Source organism: Bufo gargarizans, unplaced genomic scaffold, assembly GCF_014858855.1.
Source record: "Bufo gargarizans isolate SCDJY-AF-19 unplaced genomic scaffold, ASM1485885v1 original_scaffold_1526_pilon, whole genome shotgun sequence".
NCBI lineage: Eukaryota > Metazoa > Chordata > Amphibia > Anura > Bufonidae > Bufo > Bufo gargarizans.
The window spans coordinates 118,927-138,316 of NW_025334397.1; the positions used below are offsets into that span (position 1 = coordinate 118,927).

The window sequence follows — 19,390 nt, forward strand, 5'->3', positions numbered from 1 at the left end:
CTTCCGAAATGTATGAAACATACTGTACTCCATATGTCTCCAATTTGAATTTTTTGCAGTATGATCCATATAATGTCGTATTATGGTGGCCAACTCCATAGGTAGAAGTAGCATAAAGCACAAATGAGATGTCTGCAGTCTCATAGTAAAGAACCATGGGGACTCTTTGAGCCACCATACAGGACCTACCACTGATAGGTGTAAACTAATTACTATTTTGTATAATTTTTTTTGCCACAGATCTTACACAAAAACCAGAAGTATCAAATTTGGGGCATCTAAGAGTAGGCGAAGAGGTGACACTGACATGTACCCCTCCAGGGAATTGCGATGGAACAGATCCTACAATCACATGGTGGAAGGACAACCTGGACGGAATTTGGGGAAAATCATCTAGTGTAACTTTTACCCCATTACTGAGTGACCACAAGACGTCTATAACCTGTGAGGTGAACTACCCGGCAGTGAGGGCTTCAACCCAGAAGACGATTGTCCTGGATGTTCAGTGTAAGTAATATGTTGAGAGTTATGGATAGACGTAGAGATGGCCTTGCGGTTCGCCCGGCAGTCGTCTTGCGGCGAACTTTGCTAGTTTGTGATTCGTCAAACAGGAGAACATATGGAAATGTCCCAGATCAGCCCAAGGACAGAGGTCCCTGCTGTTGCTGCCTACTCCGAGATCTCTAATGTCAGTTGTGGTGAAGGTGACGATGATGACATGTCGATGAATGTCACATGGATGCCCACAAGAAAGGAAGGAGGGGAGTTCAGAGGGAGAGACGGAGCAGCAGATAGGTAGGAGAAGGAGGAGAAGCAGGCAGAAATTACAGTGCACAGAAGGCAAAAAGCAGATTGCTAATGTATCTGGAGCGAGCCATCCACCATGCACGGTCACATCTGGCGATCCCAGGACGCCGGCACATGTCTCCGCAGAGTGGTCTTTTTTTAACATGTCCACTACTGACAATAGTGTTGCCATCTGCAGCCTGTGCTCGCAGTTAGCCCAACACTCACCTAGGGACAACCGCCTTAAAGAGGACCTTTCACCGGTCCAAACATTGTAAGATAATTATCAGGCTACATACAGCGGCACCCAGGGATCTCACTGCACTTACTATTATCCATGGGGGCCACTCAGTTCGCCCGCTGTGTCCTCCGGTATCTTCACTGAATTGGTTCTACTAGGTGGAGTCTGCCCTGCTTTACTCTGGGCATTCATTCTCCCAGGCTGTAGCACTGTCCAATCGCAGCGCAGAGCTCACAGCCTGGGAGAAAAAGAAACTCCCAGGCTGTGAGACCTGCGCTGCGATTGAACAGAAGGGAGAAGGAACGCCCAGGGTGAAACAGGGTAGACTCCGCCTAGTAGAACCAATTCAGTGAAGATACCGGTGTCACGGAAGGTGTACAGGAAACAAGACAATGCAAAATGAATATATGACTCACTGGATCCAAAACTAAGGAACAAAAAGGGAGACCCCTGCATCAGACCTGACTCTCTCCCTTACTGCTCAGCCTATGCGATAATCCCAATGGTGGATGATCGCATATCCTCGTACCTCGACTATATAACACCTGAACACCCTACAATAGTGAAGGGACACGACCACCGGCTCCCTACACTAGACACGGAGGGAGTCAGGGTCACCTGGGATCCAGCAAACAGAAAATCACAAATGAATGTACAACACTTAACTTGTAGAAGACTGGGAAATAGGATCAGCATGCACACACACTCCAGGAAGCTGTATAAACCGCACACTAATGCATTATGGGGAGGAATTTAAAGGGATGCAATCAGTCCAACTACATGACAGCTGAGAGAGGCTAACGAGATGAGGAACTGAAAACCAAAACAAAGAAAACTCAAGGAGGAGGTTCTGAAAGGCTTCTGTCAGAGCTTCTCAGCTGTCTGGTTGTGACAGTACCCCTCCCTCTACGAGTGGACTCCGGACACTCAGAGCCCACCTTCTCAGGATGGGACCTATGGAAAGCCCTGATGAGACGAGTGGCCTTAATGTCCGTCACTGGGACCCACATCCTCTCCTCAGGACCATAACCCTCCCAATGAACGAGGTACTGGAGAGAACCGCAGACAAGACGAGAATCCACAATAGAGACCTGAAATTCAAGATTCCCATCAACCATAATCGGAGGAGGAGGCAAAGGCGAGGGTACAATGGGCTGAACATAAGGTTTCAATAAGGACATTATGGATCTTCCAAGTCTGAGGAAGATCAAGACGGTAGGCAACAGGATTGATGACAGACAGGATTTTGTAAGGCCCAATAAACCTAGGACCCAACTTCCAGGAGGGAACCTTCAATTTGATATTCTTGGTAGACAACCACACCAGATCACCAACATTCAGGTCCGGACCAGGCACACGTCTCTTATCTGCCACACGCTTATATCTCTCACTCATGCTCTTTAGATTATCCTGAATCTTTTGCCAAATAGATGACAAAGACGAGGAGAATCTGTCCTCATCAGGTAAACCAGAAGACCCCTCTCCCGAGAAAGTCCCAAACTGCGGATGAAACCCATATGCACCAAAAAATGGTGACTTATCAGAGGACTCCTGACGATGGTTATTTAAAGCAAACTCATCAAGGGACAAAAAAGAACACCAATCCTCCTGATTCTCCGCCACAAAACAGCGCAGATATGTCTCCAGATTCTGATTAACGCGCTCTGTCTGGCCATTCGACTGCGGGTGGAAAGCAGAAGAGAATGACAACCGAACCCCCAAGCGAGAACAGAAAGCCTTCCAGAATCTGGAAACAAACTGCGTGCCCCTATCAGAGACTATGTCTGAAGGAATACCGTGCAATTTGACAATGTGATCAATAAATGCCTGCGCCAGCGTCTTAGCATTGGGCAAACCAGGAAAAGGGATGAAATGCACCATTTTGCTAAAACGGTCCACCACCACCAGAATCACAGTCTTCCCCGAGGAACGAGGCAGGTCCGTTATGAAGTCCATGGACAGATGTGTCCAAGGACGAGAAAGAATGGGTAAGGGAAGGAGAGGACCTGATGGCCGTGAATGAGGGACTTTGGCACGAGCGCAAGTCTCGCAGGCTGCCACAAAACCCTCAACCGACTTACGAAGCGCAAGCCACCAGAATCTCCGAGCGATGAGATCCACTGTGGCTCTTGCCCCCGGGTGCCCAGCAAGGACCGTATCGTGGTGTTCCTTAAAAATCTTGTGTCTTAAAGCGAGAGGCACAAACAACCTTCCAGGAGGACAAAGATCAGGAGCCTCTGACTGGGCTGCCTGCACCTCTGCCTCCAATTCAGGACAAAGAGCAGAGACCACCACACCTTCAGCCAAAATAGGACCCGGGTCTTCAAAATTCCCACCTCCCGGAAAACAACGTGACAGGGCATCTGCCTTCACATTCTTAACCCCAGGGCGGAACGTGACAACAAAATTAAACCTTGAAAAGAACAAAGACCTTCTGGCCTGTCTCGGGTTCAGACGCTTGGCTGACTCCAAGTAGGCCAGATTTTTATGGTCAGTAAACACGACAATAGGGTGTCTGGCTCCCTCTAGCCAATGGCGCCATTCTTTAAAAGCCAACTTGATGGCCAACAATTCCCTATCTCCCACATCGTAATTTCTCTCTGCGGAGGATAGTTTCTTCGAGAAAAAGGCACACGGTCGCCATTTGGCAGGAGCGGAACCCTGAGACAACACCGCACCCACACCCACCTCAGAAGCATCAACCTCAACTATGAAGGGTAGAGAAATATCAGGCTGTACCAAGATGGGAGTGGAAGCAAAACTCTCCTTGATATTAGAAAAGGCCTTAAGCGCCTCTTCCGACCAGGAAGAAAAATCTACCCCCTTTCTGGTCATATCAGTGAGTGGTTTAACAATAGAGGAATAATTCAAAATAAACTTCCTGTAATAATTGGCAAAGCCCAAAAAACGCATCAGCGCCTTCTGATTCTCAGGAAGCTCCCACTCAAGCACAGCGTGGACCTTCTCGGGGTCCATGCGAAAACCAGAAGCGGAGAGAAGAAACCCCAGAAATTGAATTTCTGGAACCGCAAACACACATTTTTCCAGGTTCGCATATAATTTATTCTCCCGCAGGATGAGCAAGACCTGATGTAAGTGTTCCTTATGAGTTTTGAAATCAGGAGAAAAAATCAAAATGTCATCCAAATACACTAATATTGCTGGGGCATTCATCAAACCAAAAGGCATAACCAAATTCTCAAAATGGCCCTCAGGGGTATTGAAGGCCGTCTTCCATTCGTCTCCTTCTCTGACCCTGACCAGGTTGTATGCCCCTCTTAGATCTCTCTTGAGCATCACTCACAATTAAACGAATATTGTGAACTATGCCCTTTAATGATTTCTGAGAAAGTGGAGCGGAATCAATAGCAAAAACAGGAATATCCTTTCCCAAAGTGCACACCTGGAAACCATGAGTTATCGCAAATTGATTATCAATGAGATTGACAGCTGCTCCACTATCTACAAAAATCTCACAAACATTTTTCTTGCTCTCTAGCGCCACCCTGGCAGGCAGGACAAAACGAGAACTACAAGCAAACGGAAAACCTTCAATTTCCGCCTCAACCCTGCCAATAGTAACAGATGGAACATTTTTAAAAGATTTTTTCCTTTTTGTTTCTTTATTACTCCCAGAAAACTGCCTGAATCTCCTAGAGGGACAAACATTTGCCAAATGATTTATACCTCCACAACAAAAACAAACCTTCCCATGCGGGCTGAATCTTCTATTGTCAGAGGCAATCAACCCCAGCTGCATGGGCTCCTGCTCAGAAGGGGCTGACAGCGACTGAGACCCCTGCGCACAGAATGAGACCGCTGCACTGTCCTGGGACTGAGTATGACAGGAAGGAGAGATCTCTCCTCTCTCTCTAAGACGCCTGTCAATACGAACGGCCTGAGACATAGCAGAGTCCAAGGAAATAGGCCTCTCATGAAAGGCAAATGCATCTTTCAATCCCTCTGAAAGACCATGGCAAAATTGACTTCGGAGTGCAGCATCATTCCAACCAGTATCAGCTGCCCATCTCCGAAATTCTGAGCAGTATATCTCTGCGGATTGTTTACCCTGGCATAACAGACGTAGTCTAGACTCAGCCAAAGCAACACGATCCGGATCATCATATATCTGACCCAGGGCTAAAAAGAATTCATCCACTGAACGGAGGGGCCGTTCCCCCCACCGGCAGCAAAAAGGCCCAGGACTGAGTGATACCCCTGAGCAGCGATATAATGATCCCCACCCTCCATTCCTCATCACCAGAGGAATGGGGAAGAAGGCGAAAATGGAGTTTGCAAGCCTCTCTGAAACGCACAAAATTCTCACTACCCCCGGAGAACGTATCCGGGAGCGAGATCTTAGGCTCAGAACAAACTCCATAAACGCAAGCTGAACCAGTCACTAGAAACTGAGAAAGAGTCTTACGGAGATCAGCTACCTCCAATGAAAGACCCTGGAAGCGTTCAGTCAAAAGTGAAACCGGATCCATGCTTGAGACGGTTTTGGCGGTTTATAATGTCACGGAAGGTGTACAGGAAACAAGACAATGCAAAATGAATATATGACTCACTGGATCCAAAACTAAGGAACAAAAAGTGAGACCCCTGCATCAGACCTGGCTCTCTCCCTTACTGCTCAGCCTATGCGATAATCCCAATGGTGGATGATCGCATATCCTCGTACCTCGACTATATAACACCTGAACACCCTACAATAGTGAAGGGACACGACCACCGGCTCCCTACACTAGACACGGAGGGAGTCAGGGTCACCTGGGATCCAGCAAACAGAAAATCACAAATGAATGTACAACACTTAACTTGTAGAAGACTGGGAAATAGGATCAGCATGCACACACACTCCAGGAAGCTGTATAAACCGCACACTAATGCATTATGGGGAGGAATTTAAAGGGATGCAATCAGTCCAACTACATGACAGCTGAGAGAGGCTAACGAGATGAGGAACTGAAAACCAAAACAAAGAAAACTCAAGGAGGAGGTTCTGAAAGGCTTCTGTCAGAGCTTCTCAGCTGTCTGGTTGTGACAACCGGAGGACACAGCGGGCGAATGGATGCGTTGCCATGCTGTGCTGCGGCTGTTGAGCCTGGAAGCCAAGAGCCACACGGGTCCTGCACTGATTTCAGATCTGCAGTCACAAACCGATCAGTGGCTAACCCCGCTCAATTTGACAGTTGGTAAAGTGGTGTGCGACAATGGTGCCAATCTGCTAAGCGCACTGAAACAGGGCAAAATGACACACATGGCATGGCACACGTCCTGAACTTAGTTGTGCAGCGATTCGTTGCCAAATACCCCAGGGTCCAGGTCGTCTTGCGGCAGGCCAGGAAAATCTCTAGCCATTTCAGAAGATCTTACACGGCCATGGCTCGCCTTGCTGACATTCAGCGGTGACACAACTGTCATGGAACCATGAACCAGACGTACAACAAGAGATGAGTGGAAATAAGAAGGCTTTATTGAAAATAAAGCTGTAAGGCAAAAGTCCAAACAGATGGCTAAACCGAAGCAGGGTCTTGCGAAACCAGAGATCAGGAACCAGAAGGGTAGTCAGATGAAGCCAGGATCAGGAACCAACAGGGTAGTCAGACGAAGCCAGGATCAGGAATCAGCAGGGTAGTCAGACGAAGCCAGGATCAGGAACCAGAAGCAGCAGCAGTCTTAGAAGCATGTGAGCACAGGAGGACCAAGCAGGGAACTGAAGCCACAGACCTCCTATATATATGAGCTAGGCATCCAGCTCCTCCCAGTGGGAAGGAGGAGCCGCAGGGTGGGAGGCTACAAGAAACCCAGAAACCAAGATGGCCGCCAGCACATGTCAAATGAAGGAGAACAGCAAGGAGGTAAGACCATGACAACAACCTGCCCGTCAGACGTCTGATTTTTGACTGCCAGGCACGCTGGAATTCCGCCTTGTGTATGCTTGATAGGCTGCTCTAGGAGAAACGTGCCTTAACGACTACCTGTACGAACTCTGCAGCAGGACAGGTTCCGGGGAGCTTGGTCTCTTTTCACCGTGCCAGTGGCTGCTCATACGTGATGCATGCAGACTTCTGCGGCCATTTGATGAGATCACCAAACTGGTCAGTCGCAGCCAGGGCGCCATCAGTGACATTGTGCCTTACACCTTCTTTCTGGAGCGTGCATTGCGTCGTGTCATTGATCAAGCCGTCGAGGAGCAGGACCAGGAAGATGAGGAAGTTGGAATGCTGAATGAATTCCCAGGGGGGGCTACTCCATGTGAGACAAGTCAGCAGGAGTCTGAAGAGGAGTCAAAGGAAGATGGTGCCTGCGTAGGGGAGGGGGAGGAGCAAGAAGAGCAGGCTTTAAACTTTTCTGGGATCCTTGGTGGTGTCCGTGGATGGTGGGAGGAGACCGAGGACGACATTGTCCTTGGCGATGAGCAGGAGCCAGGCCGCTCCACCATTTCAAATTTAGTGCAAATGGGGGCCTTCATGCTCCAGTGTTTGAAGAGACACCCCTATATAAAAAGCATAACGGGTAAGGACCAGTACTGGTTGGCAGCATACTTAGACCCCCGGTATAAATACAAAATGGCGGACATGTTACCAGCATCACAGAGGGCTGTCAATATTCAGCATTTCCAGGCCTTGCTGCGAGAGATGCTGCTCTCTGCTGTTGCGGGCGCTGGCAGAGAAAATTCCACCCACAGCGAAACAGTTGCGGGTACCAATCCTACAGCGCATGCAAGAAGAGGGCGGTTTGAAGATGTGTTGGTCACTTCGGATATGAGATCGATCTTGCAACCAACCCATCGACAGCCGCCCTTCGGATTCAGCCTCAGTAAACGCCTAGACCGACAGGTGTCCGACTACATCGGGTTAACAGCCGATGTGGACGCTCTGAGAAGCGAGGAACCCCTTGACTACTTGGTGTGCAGGCTTGACCTGTGGCCAGAGCTGGCACAATTTGCCATGGAACTTTTGGCTTGCCCTTCATCGAGTGTCCTGTCCGAAAGGACATTCAGCGCAGCAGGGGGGATCGTGACCGATAAGCGCACTCGCCTAGCTCAACACCTGTAACGACCACGTTTAATTGAATTTCACCTATTACCATTGGGTTTTTTTTCAAGAGGGAGGATTTCGTTATCCATGTTTTTAATCCAATTTTATATTCTTAGGTCTTTTAAACATATGTATTTTACATGTATTTGTACTGGCCTGCAGTAAAATTGATATCCATTGACCGTCTAATATACCTCCAGCCACATAATTACTTGATCTTTTATGTACGGTGAATGCATAATTTTTAGGGCCTGTAATCTAACTGGCCAACAGTAACATTTGTTATAAGGTGACCGCCTAATGTACCTCCAGCCACAATATCAATTGTTCTTTTTTGTACGTTGAATGAATAATTTTTGGGGCCTGTAGTCCACTTGCCTGCAATAAAATTGATATCCAATGACCGTCTAATATACCTCCAGCCACATAATCACTTGAGGTTTTCTGTCCGGTGAATGCCTAATGTTTGGGGCCTGTACTCCAGTGGCCTAAAATACATTTTTTCTAGGCTACAGCAGGGCACATTTTTGAGTGTTTCTTTTTAAGACGCATAAAAATGTCCCCTGATTAAAATACATATTTTTTGTGGGAATTTTTGCCATTGATCCCCCTCTGGTATGTCACTGTCCATGTTGTGGGACGATTTGTGCACTTCTAGTAAGTATTTGGTGACTGCAAATATGACCTGAAGGTTTTTCTGGTTCGCCTGCCATTAAAGTGAATGGGACCCACTGCGAACTTGCGGTTCGTGAACATTTTATCGTGTTCACGCTCGATCGCGTTTGTGAATCGTCCCGGCCGATGTTCGTACTAGGTGGTATTTTCAGATGATGTAAGTCAGTGAACAACGATAAAAATGAAGCTCCTTTCAGGGGCTACCTGACACCACCACACTCCCAACAGTACTTCCCGCTGCCTTCATCCTATTTTCATGACTTGGGTACCTTCTCTACCTGGCTGTCAACATGTTTGTTTGGAGACACAGGTTGTAGATCATTCAGTATTCATGAGAGTATACTTCATCTTGAAATCATTGTGCCAGTTGTGCCCCCGTGGATAAGATTTTGTCTTACAATACTTTCCACCGTCTTGTACAAGCGCTGATCGTCTTAGTTTGACATCTCTTTGCTCCTGGCTGGTTTAAAACAACATAAGTCAAGATTTACCGCTCATATTTTTCAAGAGCTCGAAATGTTCTGCACAAACTTGGCTCCGTTCCATGTTGCTTCAGATGCCAAGATCAGTAAAGCCCTTTCCTGGGCACCCGGCCATTTCTCCTTTTAGTAACATAATCTAATCAGATGTAGCAATGGTTAACTTAACGCACTAAATGCAAAGTTGCAGAAAACTTTCACTTGACTTTTTCAACAGTTTTTGTAGCGAGCTGCCAGAGATGCAAGGAATTTACTATGAGGCATTTGCCTCTTAATAATTTAGGAGCATCTCACTCCAGCCCACAGGAGATAAAGACTAGCATGTGGAAACACTGGTCTTGATTAGAGATGAGCGAAGTTTTGAAAAATTTGATTCGCCAGCTTTGCCGAACTTCGTCAAGAAATTGTGCCAACCCCATCATTTAACCCCTAAGATCTAAGATGCTGCGTTCAATGCTGATCGTGGCATCTGAGACTCACATCTATCTCCTCAGCGCGGCCAGCGTGATCACCTGGTTACTTCTTCATGCTTGCCGCAGGTCCTTTGGCGGGTTTTCATCTAACAAAACAGGAGCGGATGGCCTCTCTGTGATCAAGTAGCTGAGGTGAGTATAATATTTTTTTATTGTGAGCCGCCACTTAAGGAAACATTGATTCGTTACTACGAAGCGCAATGAAATTCGGCTTCGTGGTGAATCTAATTTTTGCTATCAAAGTCCCCTTCGGATACTTCGATACACTCAACATCAATCTGTATGTCATTAAGTGACTCCACTACCTATAGTGCCCCGAGAAGTAACAAAGCCCACAATAGTACCTCCTAATAGTAATAAAGCCCCATAATATCCCCCATTATAATGCTGTCAGTAGTACTAATGCCCCCTAAAATGCCCCCAGTAGTAAAAAATCCTGCTGCCTATCATGATGCAGCCTTTTCCGGTCCACATCCTGAGCTTCTTGCATTCAAGTGCAGGTGATCACAATGATGACATCATCACGACGACTCTACTGTCTGGCCTACGAAAGTAAAGAGCAGAGCGGGAAGACATTGGCTTTCTGCCCCACCGCAGTATTCATCTACAGTATATAACCATCCTGAGGGTGTTGAGCAGCCCCACAAACCAGCAATGAAACTTTGCTGTCTGCTTGGGAAGTCAGATGTACCCCTTCCCCCTGTGGCACCTACCTCCTGAGGTATACATACCGCATTTTGAGAAACAGTGATTTTTAGGATGACTTACACCTCACAATGAAAACAAAAATACCCCGATCAATAGAGGGGGTGAATGAGGTAATGTGTGCTTGGTCTTAGATACTTTATATCCTCTGATTCTGACGTACAACCATTACATTTCTATCCTGTTCCTGCATTACTTTCAGATCCACCATCCATAAACACTTTCATTGGCCCCTCAGGTAATGACTTTCTTTCATTTGTGCATGGTCTTTTTGCCGTGTGCTCTGCTTTTTGGCATGCATGTCAATGTAACATATTTGTTAAACACTAAATCTGATTTTTTAGTCCCAATAATCCTGTGGGCACTGCTGCTGTAAAATTTGGCTTTGCATCTAAATCCAGCCAGAACAACACCTGTATGGAGATGGCACAGACCATCCATGATTGCACTGCTCATCAAAAACCTCCTCTTTCTATTACAACTATTGCAGATCATTGGGTCTGACTGCAGAGACCACCAGTCATGAGAACAAAGACACAAAAGCCTTCCCTGTTAGCATAATCTCTACACAGTACCACCCCACCCAGGTGCACTGCAGATACCTGTACCCCTGTCAAGTTTAGGAGAATTGGTCTGATGTATGAGATGCCATACATGAAGGCTAAGAATAACGAATCAATTCTACTGGTTTGGAATTTGTCCTAGTTTTCTCAAAAAGTTCAGATCCTAACAAACCTGATTTTTTTCTAGTATGCTATTCTGGATTTCTGGTCAATATATATGCATTGTCTGGGGAGTACTCTTTCTCAGAGTGCCTAGTATGCATAGTACATGTGTGGAGTATTGTAGGCCAGCCAATGCTCCTCTGGGTTTCTGGGAAAGATATTCAAATTAGCTTTCCAAAGCCAATCTGATGCCAGTAGATGTAAGATGTGCTCATTTTCTGGACTGTTTGCGGTTGTTTGCGGTGCATTAAAAGGGGAGTTTGGTCTGTCAATGTCTGTGAAGCGGGCGTAACCCTTACACTACCTGATCGATACAACATCATACCTGATTGTATACACACACTGGATGTTTTAAACCACGTTGTTCAAAAAAAAATTGGATTGTTAAGTGATTTATGCCCTTTATGGATTAAAATCCAACTCTGCGTCAACTACGTAATTTTCCATGGGAGTTTTGCCATGGATCCCCCTCCGGCATGCCACAGTCCAGGTGTTAGTCCCCTTGAAACAACTTTTCCATCATTACTGTGGCTAGAAAGAGTCCATGTGGGTTCTAAAATTCGCCTGCCTATTGAAGTCAATGGCGGTTCGCCGAGTTCGCCCATTCGCGAACATTTTCAAAAATTTGCGCTCGCCGTTCGCAAACTGAAAATTTTATGTTTGCGACATCTCTAGTCACAACAGCTTCCATGTGAACAGTTCTTTGTCCAGACACTCACCAAAGCAGTTCTGTCTCCCTTTCTCATGGCAGTGAGTAACAGCATGAGATCAAATCCAATAGGCAGCTGATTTAACCGCCTCCGGACCGCCTAACGCAGGATCGCGTTCCGGAGGCGGCTGACTCAGGCACCTTTACACGCCGACGAGACGCGAGATTTCCTGTTAACGCTCGCGCACAGGAACTGCAGGTAAGCGAGCTGATCTACAGCCTGCCAGCGGCGATCGTTCGCTGGCAGGCTGTAGATGCGATTTTTTTAACCCCTAACAGGTATATTAGACGCTGTTTTGATAACAGCGTCTAATATACCTGCTACCTGGTCCTCTGGTGGTCCATTTTGCTTGGATCGACCACCAGAGGACACAGGCAGCTCAGTAAAGAAGCACCAAACACCACTACACTACACCCCCCCTGGTCACTTATTAACCCCTTATTAACCATATTAGACTCCCTGATCACCACCCTGTCATTGATCACCCCCCTGTAAGGCTCCATTCAGACGTCCGTATGTGTTTTGCGTGCGGATCCATGGATCGGATCCGCAAAACACATACGGACGTCTGAATGGAGCCTTACAGGGGGGTGATCACCCCATATAGACTCCCTGATCACCCCCCTGTCATAGATCACCCCCCTGTAAGGCTCCATTCAGACGTCCGTATGTGTTTTGCGGATCCGATCCATGGATCCGCAAAACACATACGGACGTCTGAATGGAGCCTTACAGGGGGTGATGCAGATCCGCACATTGCCAGAACTATATAGAAAATTACTTTTCTTCTCCGCAACAATTGCGGACAAGAATAGGACATGTTCTATAGGCTCTACAAAAAACGCAGTGTTCGCCAGATCAGGCCTGATCTTGTGCGCACACTTGCGTTCAGTCCGCCCCACCGCAGTGACAGAATTTTATTTTTTTCTGATCACTGCAAATACACCGTAAAATTGCTGCAGCGCTATAAAAAGATCACTTTTGAGGGGCATGGCGAGTTCATAGAAGATTTTAAATTTTTTTGTCAAAAGTTAGCAGAAATTGATTTTGTTTAGTTTTTTCTTGCAAAGTCTCATATTCCACTAACTTGTGACAAAAAAATTAAATCTCACATGAACTCACAATACCCCTCATGGAATCCAAATGCATAATTTTTTTTGGACATTTACAGGGAGTGCAGAATTATTAGGCAAGTTGTATTTTTGAGGATTCATTTTATTATTGAACAACAACCATGTTCTCAATGAACCCAAAAAACTCATTAATATCAAAGCTGAATATTTTTGGAAGTAGTTTTTAGTTTGTTTTTAGTTTTAGCTATTTTAGGGGGATATCTGTGTGTGCAGGTGACTATTAGTAACATAGTAACATAGTACATAAGGCCGAAAAAAGACATTTGTCCATCCAGTTCGGCCTGTTATCCCGCAAGTTGATCCAGAGGAAGACCCCTCTCTAGTAGCTATAGCCTGTAATATTATTACGCTCCAGAAATACATCCAGGCCCCTCCTGAATTCCTTTATTGTACTCACCATCACCACCTCCTCAGGCAGAGAGCTCCATAGTCTCACTGCTCTTACCGTAAAGAATCCTCTTCTATGTTTGTGTAGAAACCTTCTTCCCTCCAGACGCAGAGGATGTCCCCTCGTCACAGTCACAGTCCTGGGGATAAATAGATGATGGGAGAGATCTCCGTACTGACCCCTGATATATTTATACATAGTAATTAGATCTCCCCTCAGTCGTCTTTTTTCTAAAGTGAATAACCCTAATGTTGATAATCTTTCAGGGTACTGTAGTTGCCCCATTCCAGTTATTACTTTAGTTGCCCTCCTCTGGACCCTCTCCAGCTCTGCTATGTCTGCCTTGTTCACAGGAGCCCAGAACTGTACACAGTACTCCATGTGTTGTCTAACTAGCGATTTGTAAAGTGGTAGGACTATGTTCTCATCACCGGCATCTATGCCCCTTTTGATGCAACCCATTATCTTGTTGGCCTTGGCAGCAGCTGCCTGACACTGGTTTTTGCAGCTTAGTTTGCTGTTTATTAAAATTCCTAGATCCTTTTCCATGTCAGTGTTACCGAGTGTACGGCATACATATTAGGACATCGTCAGACATCATCCACAACTCCATCCTCCGTCAGGCAAAACTCCATCAGCCCTCAGACATCAGACAAAACTCCGTCCTCCGTCACCCAAAACTCCATCAGACCTCAGACATCAGACAAAACTCCGTCCTCCGTCACCCAAAACTCCATCAGACCTCAGACATCAGACAAAACTCCGTCCTCCGTCAGGCAAAACTCCATCAGACCTCAGACATCACACAAAACTCCGTCCTCCGTCAGGCAAAACTCCATCAGACCTCAGACATCAGACAAAACTCTGTCCTCCCTCAGACATCAGCCAAAACTCCGTCCTCCCTAACTCAAAATACACCCTACTACACACACTCTTCACCTGACGGAGCTGCTAGCTGCTGGAGAGGCAAAGGACCTGTGATGACGTCATGACCATGTGACGAGTCAGATATGCACAGCAGCTGGTAGAGTGTACAGAACAGTAGCCATCAAATAGAGCTCTGTACTAGAGATGTGTGTGTAACCTGCATGTAGCAGAGCTGTGTACTGTGTTACAGAGATGTACGTGTAACCTGCATGTAGCAGAGCTGTGTACTGTGTTACAGAGATGTACGTGTAACCTGCATGTAGCAGAGCTGTGTACTGTGTTACAGAGATGTATGTGTAACCTGCATGTAGCAGAGCTGTGTACTGTGTTACAGAGATGTATGTGTAACCTGCAGGTAGCAGATCTGTATGTGTAACCTGCAGGTAGCAGAGCTGTGTACTGTGTAGCAGATCTGTATGTGTAACCTGCAGGTAGCAGAGCTGTGTACTGTGTAGCAGATCTGTATGTGTAACCTGCAGGTAGCAGAGCTGTGTACTGTGTTACAGAGATGTATGTGTAACCTGCAGGTAGCAGATCTGTATGTGTAACCTGCAGGTAGCAGAGCTGTGTACTGTGTAGCAGATCTGTATGTGTAACCTGCAGGTAGCAGAGCTGTGTACTGTGTTACAGAGATGTATGTGTAACCTGCATGTAGCAGAGCTGTGTACTGTGTTACAGAGATGTATGTGTAACCTGCAGGTAGCAGATCTGTATGTGTAACCTGCAGGTAGCAGAGCTGTGTACTGTGTAGCAGATCTGTATGTGTAACCTGCAGGTAGCAGAGCTGTGTACTGTGTAGTAGATCTGTATGTGTAACCTGCATGTAGCAGAGCTGTGTACTGTGTTACAGAGATGTATGTGTAACCTGCAGGTAGCAGATCTGTATGTGTAACCTGCAGGTAGCAGAGCTGTGTACTGTGTAGCAGATCTGTATGTGTAACCTGCAGGTAGCAGAGCTGTGTACTGTGTTACAGAGATGTATGTGTAACCTGCATGTAGCAGAGCTGTGTACTGTGTTACAGAGATGTATGTGTAACCTGCAGGTAGCAGATCTGTATGTGTAACCTGCAGGTAGCAGAGCTGTGTACTGTGTAGCAGATCTGTATGTGTAACCTGCAGGTAGCAGAGCTGTGTACTGTGTTACAGAGATGTATGTGTAACCTGCATGTAGCAGAGCTGTGTACTGTGTTACAGAGATGTATGTGTAACCTGCAGGTAGCAGATCTGTATGTGTAACCTGCAGGTAGCAGAGCTGTGTACTGTGTAGCAGATCTGTATGTGTAACCTGCAGGTAGCAGAGCTGTGTACTGTGTAGCAGATCTGTATGTGTAACCTGCAGGTAGCAGAGCTGTGTACTGTGTAGTAGATCTGTATGTGTAACCTGCATGTAGCAGAGCTGTGTACTGTGTTACAGAGATGTATGTGTAACCTGCAGGTAGCAGATCTGTATGTGTAACCTGCAGGTAGCAGAGCTGTGTACTGTGTAGCAGATCTGTATGTGTAACCTGCAGGTAGCAGAGCTGTGTACTGTGTAGCAGATCTGTATGTGTAACCTGCAGGTAGCAGAGCTGTGTACTGTGTTACAGAGATGTATGTGTAACCTGCAGGTAGCAGATCTGTATGTGTAACCTGCAGGTAGCAGAGCTGTGTACTGTGTAGCAGATCTGTATGTGTAACCTGCAGGTAGCAGAGCTGTGTACTGTGTAGCAGATCTGTATGTGTAACCTGCAGGTAGCAGAGCTGTGTACTGTGTAGCAGATCTGTATGTGTAACCTGCAGGTAGCAGAGCTGTGTACTGTGTTACAGAGATGTATGTGTAACCTGCATGTAGCAGAGCTGTGTACTGTGTTACAGAGAAGTATGTGTAACCTGCAGGTAGCAGAGCTGTGTACTGTGTAGCAGATCTGTATGTGTAACCTGCAGGTAGCAGAGCTGTGTACTGTGTAGCAGAGCTGTATGTGTAACCTGCATGTAGCAGAGCTGTGTACTGTGTAGCAGTGCTGTATGTGTAACCTGCATGTAGCAGAGCTGTGTACTGTGTAGCAGAGCTGTATGTGTAACCTGCATGTAGCAGAGCTGTGTACTGTGTAGCAAAGCTGTATTTGTAACCTGCATGTAGCAGTGCTGTGTACTGTGTAGCAGAGCTGTATTTGTAACCTGAATGTAGCAGAGCTGTGTACTGTGTAGCAGAGCTGTATGTGTAATCTGCATGTATCAGAGCTGTGTGCTGTGTAGCGGAGCTGTATGTGTAACCTGCATGTAGCAGGCTGTGTACTGTGTTACAGGGATGTATGTGCAACCTGCATGTAGCAGTGCTGTGTACTGTGTTACAGAGATGTGTGTGTAACCGCATGTAGCAGAGCTTTTTACTGTGTAACAGAGATGTGTGTGTAACCTGGGAACTATAAAAAAGTGTAAAATAAAACATAAAAATTCAGATCACCCCCCTTTTCCCAAAATAAAAAATAAAAGAACTAAAAAAATACACATCATGGGTGTCGCAATGTGTAAAAACACCCATTGTATAAAAATATATTCCCCATACGGCAAACGGCAAAACAGAAGAAAAAAAAAAGAGTCCAAATGTCCGATTCGCCGTTTTTGGTCGCTTCATTTGCTACAAAAATGTAAATAAAAAGTGATCAAAAAGTCTTAAACACCCCAGAATGGTATCAGTGAAAAGTTCAGATTGCCCCGCAAAAAATGAGCCCCCATCCAGCTCCGTACACATAATTACAAAAAAGTTATAGAGCTCAAAATATGACGACAAAAAAAATAAATCTGATTCTGTAAATCTCCTGTCACTCCGAGTTACTCAGAATTGTAGCCCTAATTAATAAATACATGCAACATGAATGCATATATGCCGCTTCACACAGATCACAAGTGTTAGGCCTCTTGCACATGAACGTTGTTGGTCCATTCCGTGCATTGGGGACAGCAATTTGCAGTCCCCAATGCACGGGCAACGTGCGTGCAGCGGCCGGGACAGATCCAGACCCATTCAACTTGAATGGGTCCGTGAATATGTTCTACTTTTTTGCTGTGCGGAGGCCAGAAACACCACGGAAGCACTCTGTAGTGCTTCTGTGGGGATCCGATCCGTGTTTCTGTTCCGTTCAAGTGAATGGGTCGACATCACGGATGCGGGATGCACACGGCTGGTGCCCTGTGTATTGCGGAACCGCTGTATGTGGTCCACAATACGACCACAGGCACACAGCGACCATGTGCAAGAGGCCTTACAAAGATGGGATTTAAGGTGCACATCCTCTTGTGCTTCCCATATTCTACAGATTTATATCACACAGCTACTTACAGTTGTGCTGATAAGTTTACATACCCTTGCAGAATTTATGATTTCTTAAAGGGGTATTCTCATCTTCCCTTTTTCATACTTACCTTCCTTGAGCGTGACGTTCACTTCCTGTATTCTTCTCCCGGCCGGGCCGCGCTTGCGCAGAAGACTGAAGATTCTCTCCCGGCTGGGCCGCGCAATGTCCTGAACGCGCACAGCGCCGCGCATGTGCCATGGTGACTTATTCCTGGCCTGTATAGTACAGAGTCGGCGTGCGCATTCGCGGCTCTGTACTATACTGGCCAGGAAGAAGTCATCATGGCGCATGCGCGGCGGCATGCGCGTTCAGGACATTGCGCGGCCCAGCCGGGAGAGAATTTTCCGTCTTCTGCGCAAGCGTGGCCCGGCTGGATTCGACAGGAGAGGTGGCCGTGACCAGGGGAGACCAAAGACAACATCAGGTGAGAGGGGACTTATTTTCTAAAAAAGGATGGGAATTGGGTAATAAAATGTATTTAGAAAAATTATCACTGTCAAATCATTAACAGATGTAACAGTGATCATTAAGATGAGAATACCCCTTTAGCCATTGTTCAGAGAATATGAATTATAACACGGACACTTTTCTCTCGCTCATGGTTAGTGGTCGGCTGAAGCCATTTATGTCAAACAACGGTGTTTACTCTTTATAAATCATAATCACAACACAAACTCCCCAAATGACCCTGATCAGAAGTTTACACACCCCAGTTATTAATACCATGTATTGCCCCCTTTAACATCAATGACAGCTTGAAGTCTTTTGTGGTAGTTATGGAGGAGGGTCTTTATTTTCTCAGATGGTAAAACTGCCCATTCTTCCTGTTGAAAAAAAAAAGCAATTCCACCACAGTTTTACGTGATTTTTATTTACGACATTCGATGTGCGATAAAACTGACTGGTTACTTTTATTCTACAGGTCAGATCGAATCCGGCAATACCTTATATGTATAGTTTTTCTTGCGTTTTAATAGTGATAAAAAAATAAAAATATCCGATTTTTTTTGTCGCCATATTTTGAGCCCCATAACTTTTTTGTAATTATGTGTACAGAGCTGGATGGGGGCTCATTTTTTGCGGGGCAATCTAAACTTTTTACTGATACCATTCTGGGGTGTTTAAGACTTTTTAATCACTTTTTATTTACATTTTTGTAGCAAATTAAGTGACCAAAAACGGCGAATCGGACATTTGGACTCTTTTTTTTTTCTGTTTTGCTGTTTGCCGTATGGGGAATATATTTTTATACAATGGGCGTTTTTACACATTGCGAAACCCATGATGTGTCTTTTATTTTAATTTTGGGAAAAGGGGGGTGTTCTGAATATTTATGGGGTTTTTTTACACTTTTTTATAGTTCCCAGGTTACACACACACATTTCTGTAACACAGTACACAGCTCTGCTACATGCGGTTAGACCAACTGCTCTATATACACAGTACACAGCTCTGCTACCTGCAGGTTGCACATACATCCCTGTAACACAGTACACAGCTCTGCTACATGCAGGTTACACATACAGCTCTGCTACACAGTACACAGCACTTCTACATGCAGGTTACACACACATCTCTGTAACACAGTACACAGCTCTGCTACATGCTGTTACACACACTGCTCTATATACACAGTACACAGCTCTGCTACATGCAGGTTACACACACATCTCTGTAACACAGTACACATCTCTGCTACACAGTACACAGCACTGCTACCTGCAGGTTGCACATACATCCCTGTAACACAGTACACAGCTCTGCTAC

General features: G+C 46.0%; 1 protein-coding gene across 5 annotated transcripts in view; it reads left to right on the forward strand.

Annotated features, from left to right (window-relative positions):
- LOC122923373 (sialic acid-binding Ig-like lectin 8) overlaps window positions 1-19,390 on the forward strand; it is a 68,157-nt gene that overhangs the window by 22,928 nt on the left and 25,839 nt on the right. For 4 of the 5 annotated variants that reach the window (XM_044274165.1, XM_044274164.1, XM_044274166.1 and 1 more), the window contains exons 4-5: window positions 241-507; window positions 10,608-10,643. In XM_044274165.1, the coding sequence (XP_044130100.1) occupies window positions 241-507; window positions 10,608-10,643 (303 nt within the window). The remainder of the gene's footprint in view (window positions 1-240; window positions 508-10,607; window positions 10,644-19,390) is intronic. The other variant, XM_044274168.1, reaches the window with a different exon arrangement.